This window comes from Nematostella vectensis, chromosome 2, assembly GCF_932526225.1.
Source record: "Nematostella vectensis chromosome 2, jaNemVect1.1, whole genome shotgun sequence".
In the NCBI taxonomy this organism is placed as follows: Eukaryota; Metazoa; Cnidaria; class Anthozoa; order Actiniaria; family Edwardsiidae; genus Nematostella; species Nematostella vectensis.
In genome coordinates, this window is record NC_064035.1 from 2,692,289 (window position 1) to 2,714,999 (window position 22,711).

General features: G+C 47.1%; 2 protein-coding genes across 2 annotated transcripts; both read right to left on the minus strand.

Annotated features, from left to right (window-relative positions):
* Positions 1–13,932: 13,932 nt before the first annotated feature.
* On the minus strand, positions 13,933–14,877 carry LOC116619903. The gene has a single exon (XM_032385230.1). It carries the CDS (start codon positions 14,875–14,877, stop codon positions 13,933–13,935), a length of 945 nt encoding a protein of 314 aa, XP_032241121.1.
* Positions 14,878–19,380: 4,503 nt separating this feature from the next.
* LOC5515574 (histidine N-acetyltransferase) lies at positions 19,381–21,243 on the minus strand. Its single transcript, XM_048723824.1, has one exon. The coding sequence runs from the start codon at positions 21,203–21,205 to the stop codon at positions 20,261–20,263; it is 945 nt and encodes a 314-aa protein (XP_048579781.1). The 5' UTR covers positions 21,206–21,243; the 3' UTR covers positions 19,381–20,260.
* Positions 21,244–22,711: the final 1,468 nt, after the last annotated feature.

Consider the following 22,711-nt stretch of genomic DNA (forward strand, 5'->3'; position numbering starts at 1 on the left):
TCCATCCATCCATCCATCCATCCATCCATCCATCCATCCATCCATCCATCCATCCATCTATCTATCTATCTATCTATCTATCTACCTATCTTGGGATTATAAAAAAATGTTTTTGTAATTTGTAAGTACAAATCAAGTCAACAAACAACTGTAGCGTGCTTTCTTAAAGTCCATATAACCTTTCAGAGTTGATAGACTTTGTCAATTCTTGATATTTTCATCTTCCAAATGGTATGTGGTTCGTATGGACCCTATAAAACACGCGTTCGCGCGAATAACTCAAATCTGTAATATTGAGGTATTTTGGTCAACCTTCGGAAAAAAAGGCCGTGAACTGAAAGGCCCGGGTCCAGTCATTTGTGACGTAGATCGAGATAATGATAACTTTATTCCAATAAATACCAATACAGGTATATTAGGATAAAAATTTTTAATTACATAATATTTAATTAGATCATCACAAAATTTCAGGACTAGGCTCGTAATGGAGTCATCTGTTAAGCTCATAATATACAAAAAAAGGTCTTTTGGCCTTAACAGTTTGAAAGAGTTATTGATTTCAAATAGATCATTAACAAAATACTCAACGTATATCATTGACATAGTCGCATTCCATTAAGGTATGGTACTCATCCCCAACCTTATTTTTTTCACATTTTTCACAAATCCTTAATTCATAAGGTAAATTTTTATAGCGGCCTGTTTCAATTGCTAGTTTGTGTGCCGAGACACGCAATCTAGTCATAGATTGTCGGCGTCTAACATTAGCTTCTGATAAATATTTTTCTCGTTTAAAATTTGTCTTGATCTTGCAATAAGTGCGTAGCTTTCCACTATTTTGATTAAACTGTACCTGGATTCTCCAAAATGTTGCATAACTTTTATATAGTACTTTCTTAATATATTTTACTAGGGTATGAATTTTTTGGCCTTCAATATCTATTTCCTGTAGTGTCTTTAAATCACACAAAGCAAATAGGGAATTGATAAAACTTACAGGGACAATAGATGTTGAAGAAAGGCAGATCTTCGCCGTTTCCCCCACTAAGGTGTTTTCATATATCCTACTTTTTATTCGGCACCAATATTTTGCCACCAGGGAAGAAATTTGTACTATTAGTGGGGCTTTTCCCAGTTCTCCATATATAGTTAAATTTGTAGTTTTTGAGTGGACTCAAGGGGGCTTTAAGGGGGTAGCGGCGCGTGCCCGTTTTCGGTAGCGCTGGGGGAAGCAAGGGGGGAGCCTAGCGCTAACGATAACAGGGTGGCTGCCCCCCCTTGGGTGGTAACGTGTGGGAACCCAGCTATGCTTAGCAGGGGGTGTCGCACGCGCAATGCAGTCAATTCTCACACACTATACGCCCATTTAGACCTATCCTTGGATTGGTATATGCGAGCAAGCTATGAGAGGTCAAAACCTGTGTCAGTGGCTCACGGTTGGGAGCTTAGCTCACTGCGGGAAAAGTTGCGTCTATGAGCATTCGCGCTAGGTTGAGGAAGGGCGCAATCGAACCTCATCCCTGTAGAAGGGGTAGGGACCCAGTCCGTGGCTCGGCTCTGCGAGGCCTGTGGTAATAACCCTGTAAAACACAAGCTTGTTTACAAAGAACAGCGGGCTCGAAGGGTATTCCCCTTCGTCCTAGCAGAGCTGAGAGGTCGCTTTAGGCAGTAGCGTCCCCATCCCCGTTTCTAGGTACGTCGAGACTTTCGTTTTAGAGACATGCCACCCAGAGAGTATACCCACTAGGATGGACGCTTACATAGAAGATCTCAATGATATGCCTGATGGTGAGGCACCTGATGTGTTAGCAGGGGTGGTGCAGAACATTCTCGACGCGGATATCCCCGAGGATGTCAAGCACACGCTGCTCATGCCGCTCATACCGGCGAAAGTGCGGCCAGTAAAAGGCCAAAAGCCAGAGGCACCCAAGGAGGAAGTCTGGCGCGAGTTCGACGCTTTGCTGAAGCAAAAGGGCCCAGAAAAGCTGAACGGCGACGAGTATTACTCGCTGTTTGTCGGCGGCGTTCATCGTTTGTACCCAGACGGAAGCGTTGCGAAGTTAACGAGAAGCATTACGCCTCACACCTATGAAGAGATCCGTGACCTCGGCGAGGCAGGCGTCGTTGAGCCGAAGCCCGTCGTGCGCGTCCCCGATATCGGCGACGACGGCTCGGTTTGGTGGGTCTCGCACGAGCAAGAACCACTGCGTGGGAACGCTCTGCTGCCAGAAGTGATGGAGATGCTTGACCCGGATCGGCGCTACAGACTCTTTACAGTAGTCGGTAAGGCACCCGCAGACCCCCTAGCTCTAATATCAAAAGAGGAGGGACGCTCAGATGGGCATAGACGCTGGCATGTGGGAGAAAGGCAGGGAATACTTGAATACGGAGAGCCCGGGCCCATGTTCGAGCCCGCGGAAGACAAAGAGATGGTCAACTGTGTTGTCTCCTACGTGGCCGACTACCTGAGAAATCGGTGCACAGCGCGTTCTTTAGGGATGACAAAGAAACGAGTCAAGGTTCTCGAAACCTTCGACGAGAAATTAGCGACTACGGGATGCACAAAGGAGGATCTCTTTCGCCTGGAGAGAAAGCTGGAGATCAAGCTTGTGGCTGTCGATGCCCTTGGTAACACTCTGGGATTCCGGGAGATACAAGAGAGGGTACACACAAATCCACATCCCATGTCACAGTAACCACGCCTGGGCGGAGCTTCCGACTGAACCACCTGCGATCACGAGCGTCCACGGCCTAGACCTCGAGGCTGAGGACGGGCTTTGTTCGCTACGTCAGGAGAAGACTTTAACCAGTGCCGCCGCAAAAACGCGCGAGGCAAAAGTGCGAGAGGTGCTCATTCGCTTTACAAACAGGGCGATCCCAAGAAGCACAAGGATCTGGCTATGCGGGCGCGTTATAGTCACGCACGAGGGGAAGCTATACCGATCGGAGAGAGATAGCGTCGCGATTGACAGAGCCTTTACAGATGAGACCGGTCACGTCCCCCAGGAGATTCCGGGAGATCATCCCGCTTGGGAAGAGTACCTGGAGGCTACGCACAGCATGGGAGGGGCGACAGGGTATCGGTTCAAGAAGTGGATCCAAAGAGAGAACATCAGGCCAACACCTCTTAAATACAGGGACGTCTGGCAAGCGGCGCAGGTTGAGTCCAAAGTGTGGAATAGCAAGGAAAACTTAGGGGCGCAGCCTCATGCGCACATCGACATGCGTGCGGCGTACCTAGGATGCGAGGACGGCGTCTTCGGCGGCGCCTCGGACGCCATTGATGTGGTACGGAAATACGGCTTCCCTACGAACGTGTATCGTATCGCGGATGTTGTGGGACGGCCATTGAGCGAGGTTCTTCAACTAACCGGGGTCATTAAGCTGACCGAGTGGGAGTTCTCTGAGGCCTGCCACCCCTACACTTCCGGGAGGGTAGGGCAGCACTTGGAACAAAACGAGGGCTGGATCACCACGCCAGAGCACAAGGACCTGTTAGACTCGGGTGACCTCGTCATGGCCACGGCGAGGGAGGTATTGTATAGCGTCGAAAGAAGCCGCGCATATGACAAACCTCCTTGCGGGCACCGACTACTTACTTAACTTCGAGCATGAGGCGGATTCCTCGCGAAGACGTCCTACGGGTGTGCACAGATGCCATATACGCAAAGGCGGTGCCCAGTGGTGTAAAGCTCGTGGAGCGAAATCCGAGGTATGTAGAGTGGTGCCACAAGAAGCCTGGGTACGAGTGACGACCCGAAGCGGCTTGGGATCCGAAGAAGTCGGGGAGCTTGGCCAAAGAGCCAAGCACTGCGCCGAGTCTGCCGTGCGATCTAGTGGCCGCAACCTCTGCAAAGAGGTATCTAGCCGGTCAAGGAGGATCGGGGAAGACCGAGTGGGCGGTGAGCATGTTCCGCGGCCGCAACGTTGTGGTGCTCACTCCCGAGAACGACCTCGCCCACGACCATCGCAATAACCCGCGCCTCGCGGTGAAGGCTCAAACCTACCACCATTTCCTCTGCATACCAGCGGAAAAGCCGATAGAGGAGTGGAGACCTTCCGAGCTGGGGCATAAACTCGACCATCTTGCAGAAGTAATCATCATTGACGAGTGCTGTAAGGTACAGACTAAAGTGCTACGCGCCATCGTAGAGTATCTCGCCACGCGGCCGTGTCAGGTAGTGTGTTGTGGCGACTATGGGCAGGTTCCGCCCTGGGGATATAAAGAGGGGACTCACGATATTTTTTTATACATATTTATTGTTCCGTGTACAAGTTTTTTTTTACAACATCTCCTTTTTTTTACATTTTTCTTTTTTACAATTTGTTTTACATTATACTTGTTACATTTTTCCTTTTTTGTATTTCTTATTCATTCTTTTTTTACATTTACTTTTCTTTTACATTACAAGTACACGGGAATTTACGAATACGTATACACATCACACTACACGCAAACACGCGAAGGAGGATATGCTCGAGGAGTGGGCACAAGGGAACATCCGCATGTTCGAGTTTCTACTACCGCTGCCTGTGTGAAGACTGCGGAAAGCCGTACAGTACATGTGACGGCCTGCCCTCCTCCAGGCTCCACGACATAAAGGAACGGATTTGGTGTCTGTCAGATTCCCAACAGCTTGAGGTGTTTCGGGAGGAGTGGGATGGGGTAGCGTTCGACGCGGCGTTCGAGCAGGCCCACCCAAACGATATGTGGGTGTGCTCGACCAACAAGATGGGGGCTCTTGTTCAGCAGCGATTGATAGAGCACCACAGGAAAAACTGCCCCCGATTGCAAGCAACCATCCGCTTCGGTCCCGATCCTAGTGTCGCGCATCGTTATCGCAAGCAAGGGCGGCCAGTGCCCGTGCCAGGCAAAAGGGATGAAAAGGTCGACGCGTACAAAGGCACGATAGTCGAGGTTCCTCTTGACGCGGTCCTTAACGGGCTTCCCCTCGAGTGGAAATACGCGGGCTGGGGAACCGTCCACCGGGTGCAGGGCAAGACTATCCAGACTTCAAGACGTCTGTTTATCATAGACCACAGCTTAGAGGGCTGGATCACGAATACCTTATACACCGGCATCTCCCGCGTGCGGCTCGCCGACCAGATAGTCCGCGTGATCCCCCCCGATGACATCCCAGGTGCCTCGGTTCCCACAGAACTACAGGCTACGCCCAGTGAAGAGCTCATTATAGCGCGAATCAAGCAATACGCTATAGACGACAGGCAAAAGGGTCGCACAAAGTACACGGGATCGCACCACGTTCTAACGGTAGACCACGTACTCGGCGTGATTGCTGATGCGGAAAAGAAGTGCACGGTCTGTGGCACTCAGCTTCTGTTTCAGGGATACACCAAGAGCCATCCCCAATGCTTCAGTATCGACCGACTAGACGACAGTCAGGGTCACTACAAGTGGAATGTCAGACTCACGTGACTTAGCTGCAATAGAAGGCACAAGCGCTGATCACGCAACACGTAACTGCGAACGCGTGAAGCCGTGCTTAGAGAACGCAATATAATACAACACTGGCTGTCCGGGTTCCATAACCCTCTTTAGTATTGGGTATGCCTTGCTTGTCCACCACGGGTCCGTCGCTCGCCGTCGGCCCTTGTCCTGGAGGTCTTCCTCGTTTACGGCGATGTTTACCTCCGTTCCGACCTCTAAGGGGACCTCTAAGGGGGGCTTTTCGGCTTTGAGAGGCACGCGCCTCAGCTTTATGGCGTCTTTAGGCGCAAAGCCAGTCATGCGAGTCTTCGTTGCGTTTATGTCCGAGATGACGATTGGCAAAGCAGTAACCCACTCACGGTTTGTTTCGCCGGATGCATGCTCCTTCGGGTACTGCGCACGAAATAGGCGCTCTGCCAGCCAGCGATGGAAAGACTCGGCGAAAGCTTGGCTCCTGTGGTGCCCTGGCTCAGCCCGTCGGACCTCCACCCCGTGGTCTGTTAGGAGCTTTGTGGTAGCACCCTTGAACTCCGTGCCGTCATCAACCATGAGGACTTTAGGCCATGTGAGAGGTCCCTCTGCATAGATTTCAGCGAGTTCGCGGGAGACAACGGCCGCGTTCTTGGTCCTCAGTGGGCGGGCGGCTTTATATCGTGAAGCAACGTCAACGACAGTCAGGGCATACTTGTACCCGCGGTCGGTTGGCAAGAATAGTAGGTCCGACTGGTGGATACGGTTCCGTGTCTGCTCCGAGAAGTGGCCGTATGTAGTCGAAGGAGGGGGTGTCTGTGTGTAGCCCCCGACGGGCTGCGAGCTTACCCACTTGCGCACTCGATCTATGGAGCTGAGCCCTTGGGAAGTTTGGCATGCAGAGCGGTCACTCCCTGGAAGCCACCTCTGGCGTAGTATATAGGACGAAGGAACGCATCGAGCTCTTCGTCGGACATGCGCTTCGCTACCATTATGTGTCGGCAATGTATTGCAACAGGTGCATCAGTCTCCAACAGGCGGTTGCTGTCTGCTCGGGTAGTGCCGAGGCGGTCTTTCTGGGGTCGGTAGGCCCTCGTAGAACCACATTGGCGAATCTATTAACGCACTCGCTGTCTGCGCGCCACAACTCGAGGCTTCGGTTAGCAATGTCACCAAAGCTACATAATCCACCCATCGGCATCGCAGTCGACTTGTCTCGCTTAGCAGCGGCTGCTACCTCGTGCATAACACTTTACAACCGGTCTGCGATCATCTTTGCGTATACGCGCAGTGTGGAAAAAGGCCGCCTAGATCTAGATCACAGCAAGCGGCTAGCTGTGTAGCCGATGGCGAGAGCGCCGGCGCAAATGTACGCCAACTCGGCGTTTTTCTGCGTTTTGCTGGGGATGTAGTAGTCGGACAGCTCAGGAGCCCGCATCGGCTCCAGGGATTGTTTGGGTCGGGTCTGGTTGTAGAGTTTGAGCGCGTAGTCAGTGTCGGTGAAGTTTTGCTTTGCGAGGGCCCCTCTCTCGCGACTTTGCGCTTGCCAATCGAGGACTTTTTGTCGCCGCTGTTGGTAGCGTCCATAGTCTCGTTAGTTTTTCTCGAAGGCCTTGTCGTGCCTCTCCTTCTCAGCTAAGGCAGGGCTCTCATCGTTCGACAGGAACTTTGCGAGGTAGTTGTCACCAACGAATGCAGTCGCGTTTAGGACGGCGCCACCAACCAAAATTGCGATGGAGGCCATCGAGTAGTGTGTGATGCTGTGTACGTGAACATGAGTCTAATACATGGCCTACACAAGACTACATGGGCAGGATCTTCTGGTCCTCAAGGTAACCCTTCAAAGCGACAGCACCCGCATGGGCGGCAGTCATTTTTCGTAGTTCATGGCGTTCGCCGAGGGGTCTTTGGTGAAGTCTTTGCGCAAGAGCTTGCGCCCAACCCAGCCGATACCGGCGACGAGGCCGGTTATGACTGCGGCGTTGGTGATGGTCTTTGTAATCTTGCTTTGCTGCGTCGTCGACATTGCGATATACGGATATGGGTGGGGCTCTCGTGTTTAAATGTCTGCTTACTCCATGGCTAACAGTCGAGATTTGTATTGTCCGGGTCGGCTCGCCGGAACGGCAAGCGGTGGTTGCTGTGCATTTGCGGGCGGAGTCGGTCGTCGGTTTTGGCTCTGGGTGTACGAGTGAACGCGGCAGCTAGCTCCCGCCTACGTGTGTAGAGGCCGATCAATGACACTAGAAGACCAGCGACCCCGATAACCGAGCTAGCCGACCAAGCAGAGTTGCTTTCCGGGACTGGTGTGTGTTCGTCATAGCCCTCGCGTCCCTGCGACTCGCTAGCGACCGGCGACTCAATGTGTTGCACAGCTTTTTTCTTCGCTCTGTTAAGCCGGTTCCACTTTGCCAAGCGCCTTCCAGCTTCGACTCGTCCAGGGTGTTTAGGTCGAGTCGCGGGTGGTTCGGGGCTCGTGATTCTCTCCGCCAACGCCGAAGGCGTACGTGCAGGTTCATGAGCAGCTTGTTTGTCAGGTTCCGCTGACCCGTTTGCCGTTCCGGCAGGCTGGGCACTAGTACTTCCTTGAGGTTCCTCCATTTGTGATGCAACTACTTGGTTGCTGAAGAAGTTGCAAGCTTTCAAATGAACGTCTGCTCTGGGATAGCAGACTCGCCACTGTGCGTTTGCGGGCAAACCACTGGTGAGTCCGCGACTGCTAACTCGTGTTGACACCGCGTGTCAGCGCTTGCCGTTCCGGCGGTGTTCACATGACGTGCTACGTGTAACGCCCCAACGGCTAAAGCCATCAAACGACCGCAGCGTAGAGACAGGCTTCCGCACAATGTGCTGAGCTCGTTGTTGATGATGTAGTCGAAGATCGACCACACTGTCTATCGGCAGCGCCATGCCTTCTAGCTTGGTTGTAAGCTTCAGAAAGCTGTCTGCCAGGGCGTCTGTAGTCCGGCTGGCTAGAGCGGTCTCGTATCGCTTTTCGTACTTCCTCACCTCCTCGGCGCTCATGCGTCGTCTTGAGGGCCTTCATGTACTCTTCCATCTTCTCTTCTGAGAGCTCCGCGCCATAGTCATGCAGGATAGCTTTCATGTCCGCCTTGCTCGGGGTGTAGAAGACCACCAAGGCCGCGATGTCCTCACGGAACGGCTTCGTGATGCTGGTGAGCTGCTCTGTGATCACCCACACGCTAATACCCACGTGGCGCGCCCTGAACGCCAAGTTGACGAGCTGGTCAGAGCGCTTTTTAACGTCTTGTGAGGTAGCACAGTCGTCGAGTATGATTAGCGTATTAGTGCCTTCGAAGACAGCGGAGACAAACCTCAGCAGTATGTCGATCTGACCCGCCTCAGGTGTGACGACAAACAGACGATCGTCGCCCTCGCCGAAGCCGTCGTACGTTTTGTTGTAGACAAAGGTAGGGCACACGAGTACGATGTAGTCAAACTTGCCCCGGAAAGGGCCGCGCAGCCGGTCCACTATGAATCGGGTCTACCCGCATGACGTCGGATCCACGATGAGAGAGTTAAATGGGATGTTTTTCGGGTCCATACTGTACTACTGTGCTCAGTATTGTATGGACTCTAGCTGTCCGTTCATAAGGTTCATTTGGGCGTGGACACCATAAACACGTAACAGTTTACGGTACCCGTGCCGCTTACCGTGCGTTTTATCTCGAGATGCACACCGTCGCGGGTGTTGACCAATCGGAGACCGCCCCCATGGATAGCATTGTCGTCGGTCGTTCGAAGGTCGATCCACAGAGCAAACTTGTTATCGCCATAGAACGACTCGGGGCTGACACTAGGCGCTCCGCTGCCACTGACGAACCGCCTTTTCGCCTTCCTCCAGAAATCCGTGGGGCGTAGTCCCTGGCTGAAGACCTTGTTTGGCATGCCGTCGATTGTAACGCGGACGCTCTTGATGTCGGGGTACACGAACTTCTCAGAGTCGCGAGCCGCTGCCGTGTATGGCTCCACAAAGAGGAGCAACAGACCACTCATAGACCTTCGCGGCAGGTTGACACTCTCGTTGATTATGCTGTCCGTCCCTTTGCTAATCACGAAGGTTCACTTGCTCGTAGAAAAACGTTGTGCCGTTTTGGTAGGCGGCGGATGCAGACCGGTCGAGGTTGTCGTCCCTCAGGCTTTCGTATTCCAGCTCTAGATTTTTGATGCCGTAGGATATTTTGGTAGCATCGCTTCCGACGATTACCTGATCAACCGTTGCGAGCGTGATCTTGAAAAGCAGCGCCCTTGGGTACGCCGTGGTCCGTCAACAAAGAGTGGTCTAGCGGGGTGGTGTACTTCGCGCCGTGGGCGGCGTTTAGAGCGTTCTCCTTGGCGTTACTAGTCGCTTTATCGCCAGCCTTGGAGCGAAGCTTGCGCATGTTTTCTGACTGTATGCCCTGCTCCAGGCGGTCCTCTCTCTCGACCTTGGACAGGTAAAGCTCCTCATATGTCTTGAAGACATCGTAGCAAACGTGATTTTCAGGCGGCCCACGACGCTTTGCGTGTTTATCACCAGATCGCTCGGCATCAGCCACACCCCTGGTGCGACCGCAAGACTCAGTGTCACCTTGGCCTCCTGCACGGCTAACTGGTACCTTTGTACGCTTTGAGCGATGTCGTTTTCTGTGATCGCGTCTTCAAGCAGCTTCGTGAACTCCGCCTGCGCCTCCATGGCCGGCCCACCGGCCCCCGCGATGGAGGAAAGGACGTTCACCTGCGGGCCAAGCACTGTGTAGACGAACGCCTCGACCGAGCGATCGAGTCTTCCTAGCCCTGCTTTTGTCAGCCCCTCACCTTTGGGAGGCGCAAACTAGCTATATTGCACGCCCCCGTGGTCGTCGTTGCGTATGAGACCCACCTGCTTCCCACTATTGTACGTCCCACCTTCGTCGCTAAACAGATTGAGGTGGCTCAGGTACTCGTCCGTCGCCGTGTCGTTGCGACGGATCACGTGCACATTGCGATACCACTCCCCCGGGTAGAACCTCAGCATCAGATAACGACTATATCCGCCCTCCCGCCAATCGCTACTCTGCCAGCCGGGCACTACACGGCCGAGTCCATCGTGGAAACGATCAACCGCGCTGAAAGCAAGATTCTGACCGCGAAGCTGGATCCCCTCACCGGGAAAATCACGTTTATGTCCAGTGGCGTAGCGTTCCTGAATGCCGAGCTTTGCGCACTATTTGGCCTAGAGACTAAATACAATCAGTTGGGGGGGCGGGGCCTCGCACTGCCCTTGGGGGACCCCCACTTAAGGTGGCTTTGCCGAAAATAGAGGCCCTCTACATCTGCTGCGATATCGTAGATCGCACGCAATGCCTCTCCTTAGGCGAGCCTTCAAACGTTCTCGCTTGCCTAGAAACCCGCGGGAGACCTCACGAGAAAGTCGTCTATGGACCCGACATCCCGTTTGTGTCGCAGCAACTTCCTCTGAGTTTGTCTCGAGTATCCAAATATGGATAAGGGATAACTACGGTAAACGGGTGGACTTTAAGGGCAAGCCTGTTCGCCTTGTATTAGAGCTAACCTAGCTCCGACGTAACAAACATGGCAAACAGCGACGTTAGCGGTGGTGCCATATACCCCTCGCTTCCCAGTATGCACAGCGGCGGCGACGTGCAAAGCTTCCGTCTCCAGAAAATATGTGACTCTCAGGCGGTTCTAGACAACGAGATAACGCATCATCGACAGGTGCGGAAAAAGTGTAAGCGCGCCTTTGCCGTTACCCATGCTGTGTCTGTGGTATCCGGCATCGCTGCAGGGGCGCTTTCCAGCGCCGGGGTAGGGGTCTCTTTGAGTGGGATAGGGGTTCTGATCGGCGGTCCGCTGGCAGGGATCGCTGGGCTGATCGGTGTCGTGGGCGTAGGCGCAGGGATAGAGATCTTACGAGCAAGGTGGCTAAACACGAAGACACGATGGTTTTACCGGAGAGTAAGAAAAACTCGATCAGCGAGCTGGTCTCTAAGGCTCTGCAAAACGGGCATATCTCAGACGAAGAGTTTCAGCTAATACTTCGGGAACAAGAGAGATACTACGCGCTCAAGGCCACTATCAGAGCTCGACACGGCCTCGCATCGCGTGAGAAAAAAAGCAAGAAAGGGCCCATGAGAAAGTCCCTGGAGACACGCGAAAAGATGAAAAAGAGACTGCGAGAAATTTGCGAAGAGTTCGGGAGCGATTTGTTCGAGTAAAACTCAGGTTTAAACGCCACGCTAGCGGCTTTGAATTTACGGCCGAAAAACGGTTATTCCGCGCTCCGTAGGCTCGGTATACTATAGGACAGACGAGGGTCTAATTGCAAGGTTCCCACATGTTACCACCCAAGGGGGGGCAGCCACCCTGTTATCGTTAGCGCTAGGCTCCCCCCTTGCTTCCCCCAGCGCTACCGAAAACGCGCACGCGCCGCCACCCCCTTAAAGCAAATGCTTTAAGCGACCCCTATAACACACCCCTCTCCCACGAGGCCCCCAGACGGTATACCCTAGGCCTTGGGGTCTACGAAAAACTACGGAAAACGGGCTGGGGGGCGCGGGCCTACATACACAGTTGCCCCAGTTGTTTATGTACGTGAAACCTTATCTGCTTCCCCAGACGGTATACCCCAGGCCACGGAAAACAGGATGGGGAGCGCGGCGAGCCGGGCGGCGGGCGCCAGTCGGGTTTTACTGAAACCCCCCAGTGCGTGATTTTAGGCTGGGGGATCAACTTCCCCAGTAGAAGTTTTCACGGCAAATTATATAAAACAACAATCATAAATATGTGTTTACAACAAACAATTCTCTTCCAATTCCCTTTTAATGAAAATGATACATCCAGAACTTAAAACCATTCTATTCACACCGATATTGTGGTTATTAAGACAGGTATTGTACAAATAAAAGATTTCAAGTCTCCATAATGAAGTAAATCTTATTCCGGTGACAATGGTTTCTTGGGTGACATGATTTCTGAACATTTGCGTGAAGAATTGAAGTTCATTCATCTAAAAATATTGTAAATCAAAGAAAAATAAAGAAAATCAAAGAAAAATAAACATAGACTGAGAATGCCTAGGTTTTCCATCTCACCGTATTGAAGAGAAAAAGAACTTTTTAGGAGTCAGCCTGATGCATCTTGAATGAACTCCAAATTCGCCGTCTCCCCGACGTCTTCCCAATCAATTATTTATATAACATTTAGATAACTTAACATTAGATAACTTAACAGATACCAGGACACTAGCCTACAAGTAGCATTGTAATCATGAGCTATGAGAAGCAGCTAAAAGGATAAAAACAGGTAGCGAACGAAGTCAAGAAATGCATAGGGAAAAAATCGTGAAATGTAATAGCTCGTGAGGTGCCCATAACCAAATATGGCGCGTTGAACCATATATGGGTGCTATGATTGACAAGCTCGCGCAAACTTAAAATAGCTTTCATGGACGGCATCATGGGCCACGGGGATTCCTTCTCTTATATCATGGTCTCTTGCGGGAGCTTAATTAAAATGGGGTCTAAAAGTTATCGTGATAATAACAACGCTGTAAATTTTTGGTTTATTGCTTGATTTTAATGAGAAAATTTGACTGAAAACATGTAGATGAAAGTGTACATCAACGGCACGCAACCACATTTCTACGATTCATTTTTTCCCCGAATATTTATACAATCCCTAATAACTGTAACTTTGAACAAAACAAACTTAAAATAACTGACTTATAAATACATGGAACCATGTTGGCAAAATGTCCGCAAAACTAGGTATTTAACTTATCATGAGAGTGAGTTGTTTTATTAGCAATTCTACGCAAAGTAGCTCGTTATGCTCGATTATATCGAAGACTTAAGCTTTTCGTCATGAGAATATCTTCTGCGTCTACAACGATCGCATGGCGTCTTATGTTAGCCGATTTCTAAAGCGTGCAACAAACAAGTGGATGGCTATTGTCTATCCTTTAAAAAGGATAAATCGTGGAGCTGGCAATGGACTAGAGGTTCCTTGCAATTATACATTTTCTGGAGACAAACAAATGTCAATCCCATGGTTGAAATCAAAGTTAGAAAATTGTAATTATGAAATTCTTTAATGGTTACCTACTGGAAAGGCAGCTTTTGTGAAACATCACAACATTTCCGCTTTATATGTGTTTTCAGCATGCAATAGATATGATGTTTATCAGGTGTTGACTGATGTTGTAAAGCAAAAAATCATTGTGGTCGCTTACGAGAGCTTAAAAATAAAAGAAAATCTCAGTTGGTGGTTTGAAATTTTGGTCGTTAACGGATCTGGTCGCACCGATAAGTTGGTCTTAAGAGCTAAGAATTACAGAGTTTGTGTGACAATTCAATCGGTGATTCGTGATCGTAGTCGTTATCGGAGCTGGTCGCTTACGAGAGCGGTCGTTCAGAGAGCTTCGACTGTATTCCCATAACTATGATAACAGTGTGCTATTGGCACCCCTAGCGGGTACCTGTAGAATCGTAAACAAAAATAGTAATTTGTTCTCAGAGGGCGTCTGTAATGGTGGTGCTATTCAAATCCCTCTCCAGTATTAAACAAGTCCCTGTTCTCCGAGCTCTTGGGGCACCATGTTGACATTCTTGAGCAAGATCCTTGTCACAAAGCACTTCGAAATAGAACGGTCCTTGAATCACCTCCATTGCCACTCTAAGTTGCTGCTTCAAGTGTGCTCGGAGGTGGACTGGGTCTGCGGTGTACACTGTACACGTCCACAGGTATACCGCACGCGCAGACAGCCGACCATGACTAAATGACTCTGGAAAAGTGTCGAGGGATGTTTGCACAGCGAACATTCGATCATCTTTTAGGAATATTAAGTCGAAGTTTGTTTGCTCACCTACTTTGAACACTTCCCAGTTTATTAGAGCATCACCTTTCAGAAATAGCGCGTCCACTGCACCTTTATTTTTTATTATGTTCCCCTTAACTTCTCCCTTACTATAAGGCGATGGTAGAATGTTGTCCGTTGTTTCAAGAAATGCATCTAGCAGGTCCTTTCCAATTTCCTCCTTTAGCTCCCATTGTATATGAGCCAATTCATAAAACACTTGAGCCCCCATTTTCAACTGAACTAACACGCCATTATTGTCAGCAGTCATTCTCATTACCCTTACTTTGGGATACTTTTCCTTGACAAACTTGCATTTTTCTTTTTCGAGCTTTCTGTAGACACCTTGCCCGCGATAGTCCGGATTCACTCTGCCTGCCTGAGATAAAAGCGTCTTTTCATTGTCAATCAGCCAAGCAGAAGTCAGACCAACGATTTGTTCCCCGTCTACCGCTACAAACATGTGCCGGTTTGGCTGACGTAGCCACACGTGGTAACACTTTGGAAGGTAGTCTAGCTCTCCGTAGATGCCTTTTGACATTTCCACTACTAGCTTATAGTCGCTTTCGAGTGCTAAGCGTACTTTGATTGGATCGTCCATCGTGAAACTGTCAAGGGTGTTGGGAACAGTGTTTTTTAGGCTGATTCTGATAGTTAACCACAATTTCCCTCTAATTTGGCTGAAATGTGCCTTATTTGCGACGCGCTCTCCGTGTTTGTTAAGAAAACCCGTTGAAATTACGTTGCGTGATCAGAACTACTACCCCGTTGCACTCGAATTGTCCCGGACACGCTAGACGAAACGTGCCCGACTAAAAAAATCAATAGAGTGAAATTCGTGGCTAATCAAAATTTAGCCTAACAAACTCTGTTCCTACCGTCCTTGTAATTTTTTCCTTAGTCGGGCACGTCTAGCGTGTCGGTAGTAGTACGGAAGCCCATGAGGGCCACTCAAGGTTTTCATTAACAACATCTCACCTTTCGGTCACGACTTTGAACTATTTGCGTCACGACAACTGACTTTGAGTGTCACGACAAAGCACTATTTGATTATCGCTTAAAACATTGCAGGTTTAGTTCACCATATCGCACTCTGTGTCTCAAAACATCGCACTTTGTGTCTTAAAAAAACTCATCATTTTGCCTTTGCTTAAAACATTTCAGTATATCGTTCACGACATTCAACTTTGTGCTTATAACATAGCACTATTTGTCTATTGAATAAAATATTTGACTTTGTGCTTTATAACATGGGACTTTGTCTTTTAACTCCGATCACGCAACGTAACTTGACCGCTGAACAAACACGGAGAGCGCGTCGCAAATAAGGCACATTTCAGCCGAATTAGAGAAATTTGTGATTTATAGAATTTATCCTAACAAACACCAAACACTTTTCCTACCGCCCTTGAGCTGTTAAGAAAATCAGGAGATTTTGATATGCATTATTTGAATAGATGTTGTATACTATGTTTGGGCACCCTATTGTTTTTACGAGAAAAAAGACACTTGAAAAACATCACATAAATTAGATCGTGTTGCCCCGGGCTATAGGACAATTTTTGTCTTGTTAGCCTCCTCTGTCGGCGTCTCGAGTGATTTTGGAAAAAGGCCTTTTTTTATTTCCGCCTTCCTGTGGCGTGTTCAGGAAAGAGTTAAGAGGTATTCAAGTTGACCGATGTTGGTTGTTTACCAATTAATCGGAAATTCCGGGATGAGATACCAGTTTTTCAGAAATGCCATAATGGTAAGAAAAAAGTTTCCTATATTCAAGAATTTCCGGGGTGACTGATTTACCATTTGCTTCTGTACCCAGAAATTCAACTTTTGGGGTCCTGGGGAATAGTGGTCGGTCTTTCAGATAAAAGTTCTAACTGCTTCAAAGATTTCAGCATCAGATTCAAAACTTAGTGCCGGAGCACCATAAATAAGAATAAGTGATGGAGAACAATTAATTGAGTATAAAGGCGAATTAAGTGCACAAAGTCCTAATCTGAGTCTAGTGTGAAAAATCTGGGTCTGTCTATCTCCTAAATAAAATAACTTGTTACGTGAAACAAAACAAAAAAATCAGTGATTAATGCTCTTTTAAAAGAGGCAATTGAAGGACTATTGACTCGCACTGAAAGAGGAAGAGAGTTCCATGGAAAAACAGATGAATACAAAAACGATTTTCTTGATTTCTCAGTTCTTACATAAGGTTAAGTCAGATTTTCGCTGTTACGAAGATAATATTCTATAGTAAAACTAACAATATTAGGACAAATAGCAGATAGATATGTGGGGGCAATGTTATTGATCATTTTAAAAAAGAGAATTGAATAAGAGAACGCTCCATGGAGGCACCAAGGTCTTTAGAGAAGAACTCTAAAACCGTATCATGACAGTTCTCTGACTCTCGTGTCACGCTGTCGAAACATATATGCGAATGTTTGACCTGCGAGTGTATTGCTCTTTGTCGTTAGCCTTGTACTCAAGCTTTTTCTCCACAGTATCTTTTAGGGGTTCCACCGTGACTTTAATAACTTCGTTTACTGCAGTTTTGGAGGTAGACCTAATAATCTGGAGGAACTGCTCAGATTTAAAGAAGGCCCTTATTTCGCTATGGGTGGCTTCACGAATTGAGCCCTCACCCTGGGTTGAGTTTGCTCTTGTCATGGGGTGACTTCTTGAAGACTGGGCGGCCATGATGAAAAATATGGCAAAGAATCAAAGACAGTCAGCTCAAATAAATTCCACGGAATTGGGCTTCAAACAGCTTTAAAGAAAAATTTAACAGCTAGCGCCCGTCCAACCGAGAAAAACTAGACGCTACATTCAATACGAAATTGCTTTGCAGCGGAGAGACTCAAAACAGTCGCTGACGTCAGCGACATGGTTTGTATGCAGAATGCCAGCCTTATAACTTAGGCCAACCAATGACAGAAGGCACTTTCTGAAACCCAGGCTTGTGTTGTTTTGATTTGGGCCCTGTCATCTGTCATTATGTTCCTAGCGGCTATCAACTTCTAACTACGGATTTGAGCAGAAGGATTTCATAGGCTTTGACTCATTGTTTCCTTCCTTGTACTTTGATAAGGAAGGCATTCTAGCACTTTGCGTTGCAAACACAGTTGCTAGCATGCACGGGTCACTGCATGAATAATACTTCACAGGTCTGTGGGTAAATTGGCTCAGTTTTTTCACTAGATGCACACACATCGATTCTGATTGAAATTCAAATTTTCAAATACAGAGACTGTGACTATGCTAGCGCCTAGTATCAACTGATCAAAACTGAAGTTTAGTCCGGCGGATATGTGCAGATTTGACCTTGAATTGCGCACTTTTTGCTAAAGTTACCAATTTTAGCATAGTGATAGTTTTTAATACCCCTTACAAGATAGGCTATAGAGCCAAGCTCAGTTCAGCTTTAATTTTTTTATTAATAATGGATATTGATTTGGCCCCTATTTTAAACCGGAAGTAAACTAACTTTTTCCAAAAAATAAATAAACTCGCAAAATTTAAGAAAGTTTACTTATAGACGAATAAAATATAAGACAAAGAATGCATCTAAACCAAAGCTTTCTGAAAGTAACCGCAAATATTTCATTTTTGTAACTTTTACGGTGACATTGACTTTGAACCGGAAGTAGTCAATACTGGCACGCTTTTTTCACTTTGCGCCTTTCAACAAAAATAAAAAAAAACTTGTTTCAGGAATAGTTTAGGGGAATCTTTACAAGATAGGCTATGGAGCCAAACGAAAATCTGATTTAATCACGGATTATCTTGGGATATCAAAATGGCCGATAATTTAATCTGGAAGTGAAAATCACGCGTCCATACTCACTATTTTTGAAAGTCGTCAAATGAAATAAAAGACACATGTAGCCAGCCCAAGTATACCAAATATACACGCTCAATAGCTGGACCAAGAGAAAAGAAAGAATAGACAAAAGCAACTGCTTATGTGACAAGCCTGGCGGGGATACCAAGAACCACGTGGGCGGGCCGCTCCACCTATTGACTTCAACGTCTGTAAACGACCGCTTACATAGCAAGTGCTACAAGATGAACAGTTTCTAACTGTAGGAACCGTTAATTTGGCGGCCTTGGAAGCGCGCTTATCACTCTCCTTGCCTTTCTTCCTTATTCTACAGAAGAGTCAAAGGAGTATCTATCCAAATAAATACTGGTAGAATTTCACGCATTTACAGGCGATACTGTATCCTGTTGTGTGGGTAGGGGGGAAAGACAGTAATTGCTGTATTCCCCGAAGCCACCGATGCTTTTCGACAGCTAGCCTTTAGGCCAGTCGAGATAAAAGACAGAATGTTTAGCAACACTTTAGTGCTTTCCACTGCTACTATACGACCAAACAAGTACAGAGAGTCGGAAGTAGGCAAGGCAAGAATGCAGCTCTTCGTGAAGAAAGGAAAAGCATTTGATATCATTCTACCGACGAAGGCAGTTCTGCCTCAGTATTTCCGTCTTTTTTTGCAGAATGGACAACAGTTGCCATAGCCGCTTTGGACAAACGCGCTACCAGAGCTTCCCAAGGCGTGCCAATAAGCCAAGAACTATATAAATGAGGGATCAAGGCTATTAGATGCAAGATAGGCTGCCCAGCACGCTGCTTTTGCACCCAAGCCAGCATGGAATGTTCAGCCCTTTGCAGCTCCACTGAATCGTGTAACGATAAAGCTGTAAAATATCTGAACTGCATTAAATGCAGGAACTGTAGGAAATGTAGGAACCAAGAGCTATTAGATGCAAGATAGGCTGCCCAGCACGCTGCACTTGCACCCAAGCCAGCATGGAATGTTCAGCCCTTTGCAGCTCCACTGAATCGTGTAACGATAAAGCTGTAAAATATCTAACTGCATTAAATGTAGAAACGCTGCACGCTGCACTTGCACCCAAGCCAGCATGGAATGTTCAGCCCTTTGCAGCTCCACTGAATCGTATAACGATAAAGCTGTAAAATATCTGAACTGTATTAAATGAAGATAACAATTCTCATCGGAGCTTGTAATTACGTTAGACCGACGTATATGAACCACACTCTTAATAAGAACATCCAGCCTGAGATTTCACTAATTTTTAACAAAATGCCAAGGCTCACATAGCAGGAAAACATTGTCTTTATTATTCAATTGGTGCACTCTTAAATGCAAAATACAACTGTCATTTATTATTTGTGTGACTCTATTAAAAAAATGCCTCATTGCTTATTCGTATATGCATTAAGCTGGTTTTATTAGAGTGTACAGAAACAGGTTTGGAAACTACTTCCGGTTTTTAAAAAGGTAAAATTAATAGCAGAAACCTAATCATTTTTACCTTTTTTACAACTTAAAAGTATCAAATGGATTTCATGAATTTTTTAGTCGCAGACAAGATGTGCATCTCTGTGCTTTCAAAAATAACAAATTTAATCTCCAGTGCAAAATGGCGACAATAAACCATATTAGTCGGTGATAAAAGCTGATTTTATCTTGGCTCCATAGCTCATCTTATAAAGGTTATTTCAACCTACAACTGCAATATAATTGGTGTCTTTTGCTAGAAGGCGCGGGGTGAAATAAACGTCCCATGTTTTACTGTCAAATACTTCCGGTTAAAGTTCCAAAAATGACAAATTCGCGGGTATTTTCAGAAATCTTGGGTTTAAATACATTCTTTGACTTTCATTTTAGTCGTCTAGTGGAAAACAGTATCAAAATGTGCAAGTTTATTTATTTTTTAGAAAAGGGTAGTTTACTTCCGGTTCAAAATGGCGGCCAAATCAATACTCCTTATTAATTGGCAATTAAAGCCGATCTGAGCTTGGCTCTACAGCCTATCTTGAAAAGGGAATTAAAAAAATATCACTATGCTTAAATTGGAAACTTTAGCAAAAAGTGCGCAATTAAAACACATATCCGCCGGACTAGTTCACGGATGGTTGGTCTTGGGCTTCCATCTGTAGAGTCCCAAACAAAAATAGTAATTTGTTCTTAGAGGTTGTCTATAATGGTGGTGCTATTTAAATCCCTCTCCAGTATAAAAAGACTCCATGTTCTCCGAGCTGTTGGGGCATCATTTTGACACTTTTGAGCAAGATCCTTGTCACAAAACACTTCGAAATAGAATGGTCCTTGAATCACCCCCATTGCCACTTTCAGTTGCTGCTTCAAGTGTGCTCGGAGGTGGACTGGGTCTGCGGTGTACACTGTACACGTCCACAGGTATACCGCACGTCCAGCCAGCCGACCATGACTAAATGACTTTGGAAAAGTGTCGAGGGATGTTTGCACAGCGAACATTCGATCATCTTTTAGGAATATTAAGTCGAAGTTTGTTTGCTCACCTACTTTGAACGCTTCCCAGTTTATTAGAGCATCACCTTTCAGAAATAGCGCGTCCACTGCACCTTGATTTTTTATTATGTTCTCTTGAACTTCTCCCTTACTATAAGGCGATGGTAGAATGTTGTCCGTTGTTTCAAGGAATGCATCTAGCAGGTCCTTTACAATTTCCTCTTTAATCTCCCATATCATACAAGCCAAGCCATAAAGCACTCGAGCCCCCATTTTCAACTGAGCTAACACGCCATTGTCGTTAGCGGTCATTCTCATTACCCTTACTTTGGGATACTTTTCCTTGACAAACTTGCATTTTTCTTTTAAGAGTTTTTTGTAGACACCTTGCCCGCGATAGTCCGGATTCACTCTGCCTGCCTGAGATAAAAGCGTCTTTTCATTGTCAATCAGCCAAGCAGAAGTCAGACCAACGATTTGTTCCCCGTCTACCGCTACAAACATGTGCCGGCTTGGCTGACGTAGCCACACGTGGTAACACTTTGGAAGGTAGTCAAACCCTTCGTAGATGCCTTTTGACATTTCCACTACTTGCTTATAGTCGCTTTCGAGTGCTAAGCGTACTTTGATTGTTTCGTCCATCGTCAAGCTGTTAAGAAAATTATGAGCTTTTCATATGCCTGATTTGCTTCCTTTATGTTTATGGTCAGCGGATGCTTTTAAACGGCTTTTCAGTTGTTGTTTTGAAATAGAGCCATTGTCTTGCGAGCGATTTGATTGGAGGACTATAATACGCATAATTATTCACTACCGACACTAGAAGTGCGTGTTTCATCTTGTTTTCGCCGGTGAAGAAAGCTTTTCAGCCACTGTTTCAACAGTATTTAGGAAGACAAGAACATAACGTAACGAAGAAACGACCAAGCAATGCGTGCTTCAGGATAAGGATCATTGACAAATAAAGATTGATGTTATCGGGGAAGATGTTGGTTTATTCCACACGATCACTCGAACTCGAAACTATTCTTTGTTTTATCACTGATAAGTACTATAACCTATTGCTATGATTTGCAAATTCGACCATAGGGAGCCCACTCAACTCAGCGCATTGTTTATTTAGGGGGGGGGGGGGGGTGAATAGGTTGGCGGATCGGCGGATTCGGCCCCGAAATGCTCACGGATTACGGATTTTGATAATTATTTCAGGATTGGCGGATTTTGGAAATACGGCGGATCACGGATCTGTCGACAATTTGGGCGCGGATTTCGGATTTTGACTGCTTTGACTGTCCAATTTCGGATTTTAAATGAATTTCGGTCGATGCTATTGTTTATCTGTAAAACCATGCGGATCTAAAAATATCTGCGGATCCACGGATTTGCCCCGAAAATTCGCATTCGTCACGGGAGTATTTGGTGAAGTGTTGCAGTGCTCAACATTTTTGTATGCTGCTCTGGTCATATTTGCGTGCGGCTCTGAATGCAAATTTCTATACCCACCCCGACCACTCTTTGTATCGGACGCAAAGAAACTTCTGCCCCCCTCTGGATGTTTTTTTTTTTGTCGAATTTTTCGCCGAGATTTCGTGGTCAGACCTGTTTCCATGACTGATTTTAAGGTAAAGTGTAATTTCAAATCGCAATTGATCCTTCGCCTGTGCTTTATAATGGAAGCAATTGCCATCAGAAGTTAGCTCCATCATCACTCTAGCGATATATGTGGAGAAATTTATATTTTGCGTTGATTTTATTCAAAATAAAAATAAATTCAGCAGAAGTGGCGTCACAGAGTTTGGGAATAACTTTCCACCCTTGTCTGAACTTAAGACATTAGGCTTGAAGTCGAGTTTTTGCAAAACCCGAATATTTCTGAAAGAATTCGACGCAGGGGTGTAAAACAAGTGTTCCAAACATGAATGGACACAATAAAGTATAAGACATATGTATTTGGAAGGAGTTTTATTGAGAACTAATTGACCTAATTGATATTCAAAAACGAAGTTTAAAGCACATGCTAAATAAACAATGCCCCATCCTCGGGGACCCAGGGCATCGCGGAGATCGGGCATACAGGGAGCGCGGCGCGAGAAAGAAACACGCTGAAAGTGCTCTTTCTTTCTCGCGCGCCCCTGTGTGCCCGATCTCCGC

Coding starts and splice junctions, on each gene's coding strand:
- LOC116619903 (XM_032385230.1), bottom strand. CDS start 14,877: ATGGACGATCCAATCAAAGTACGCTTAGCACTCGAAAGCGACTATAAG.
- LOC5515574 (XM_048723824.1), bottom strand. CDS start 21,205: ATGGACGAAACAATCAAAGTACGCTTAGCACTCGAAAGCGACTATAAG.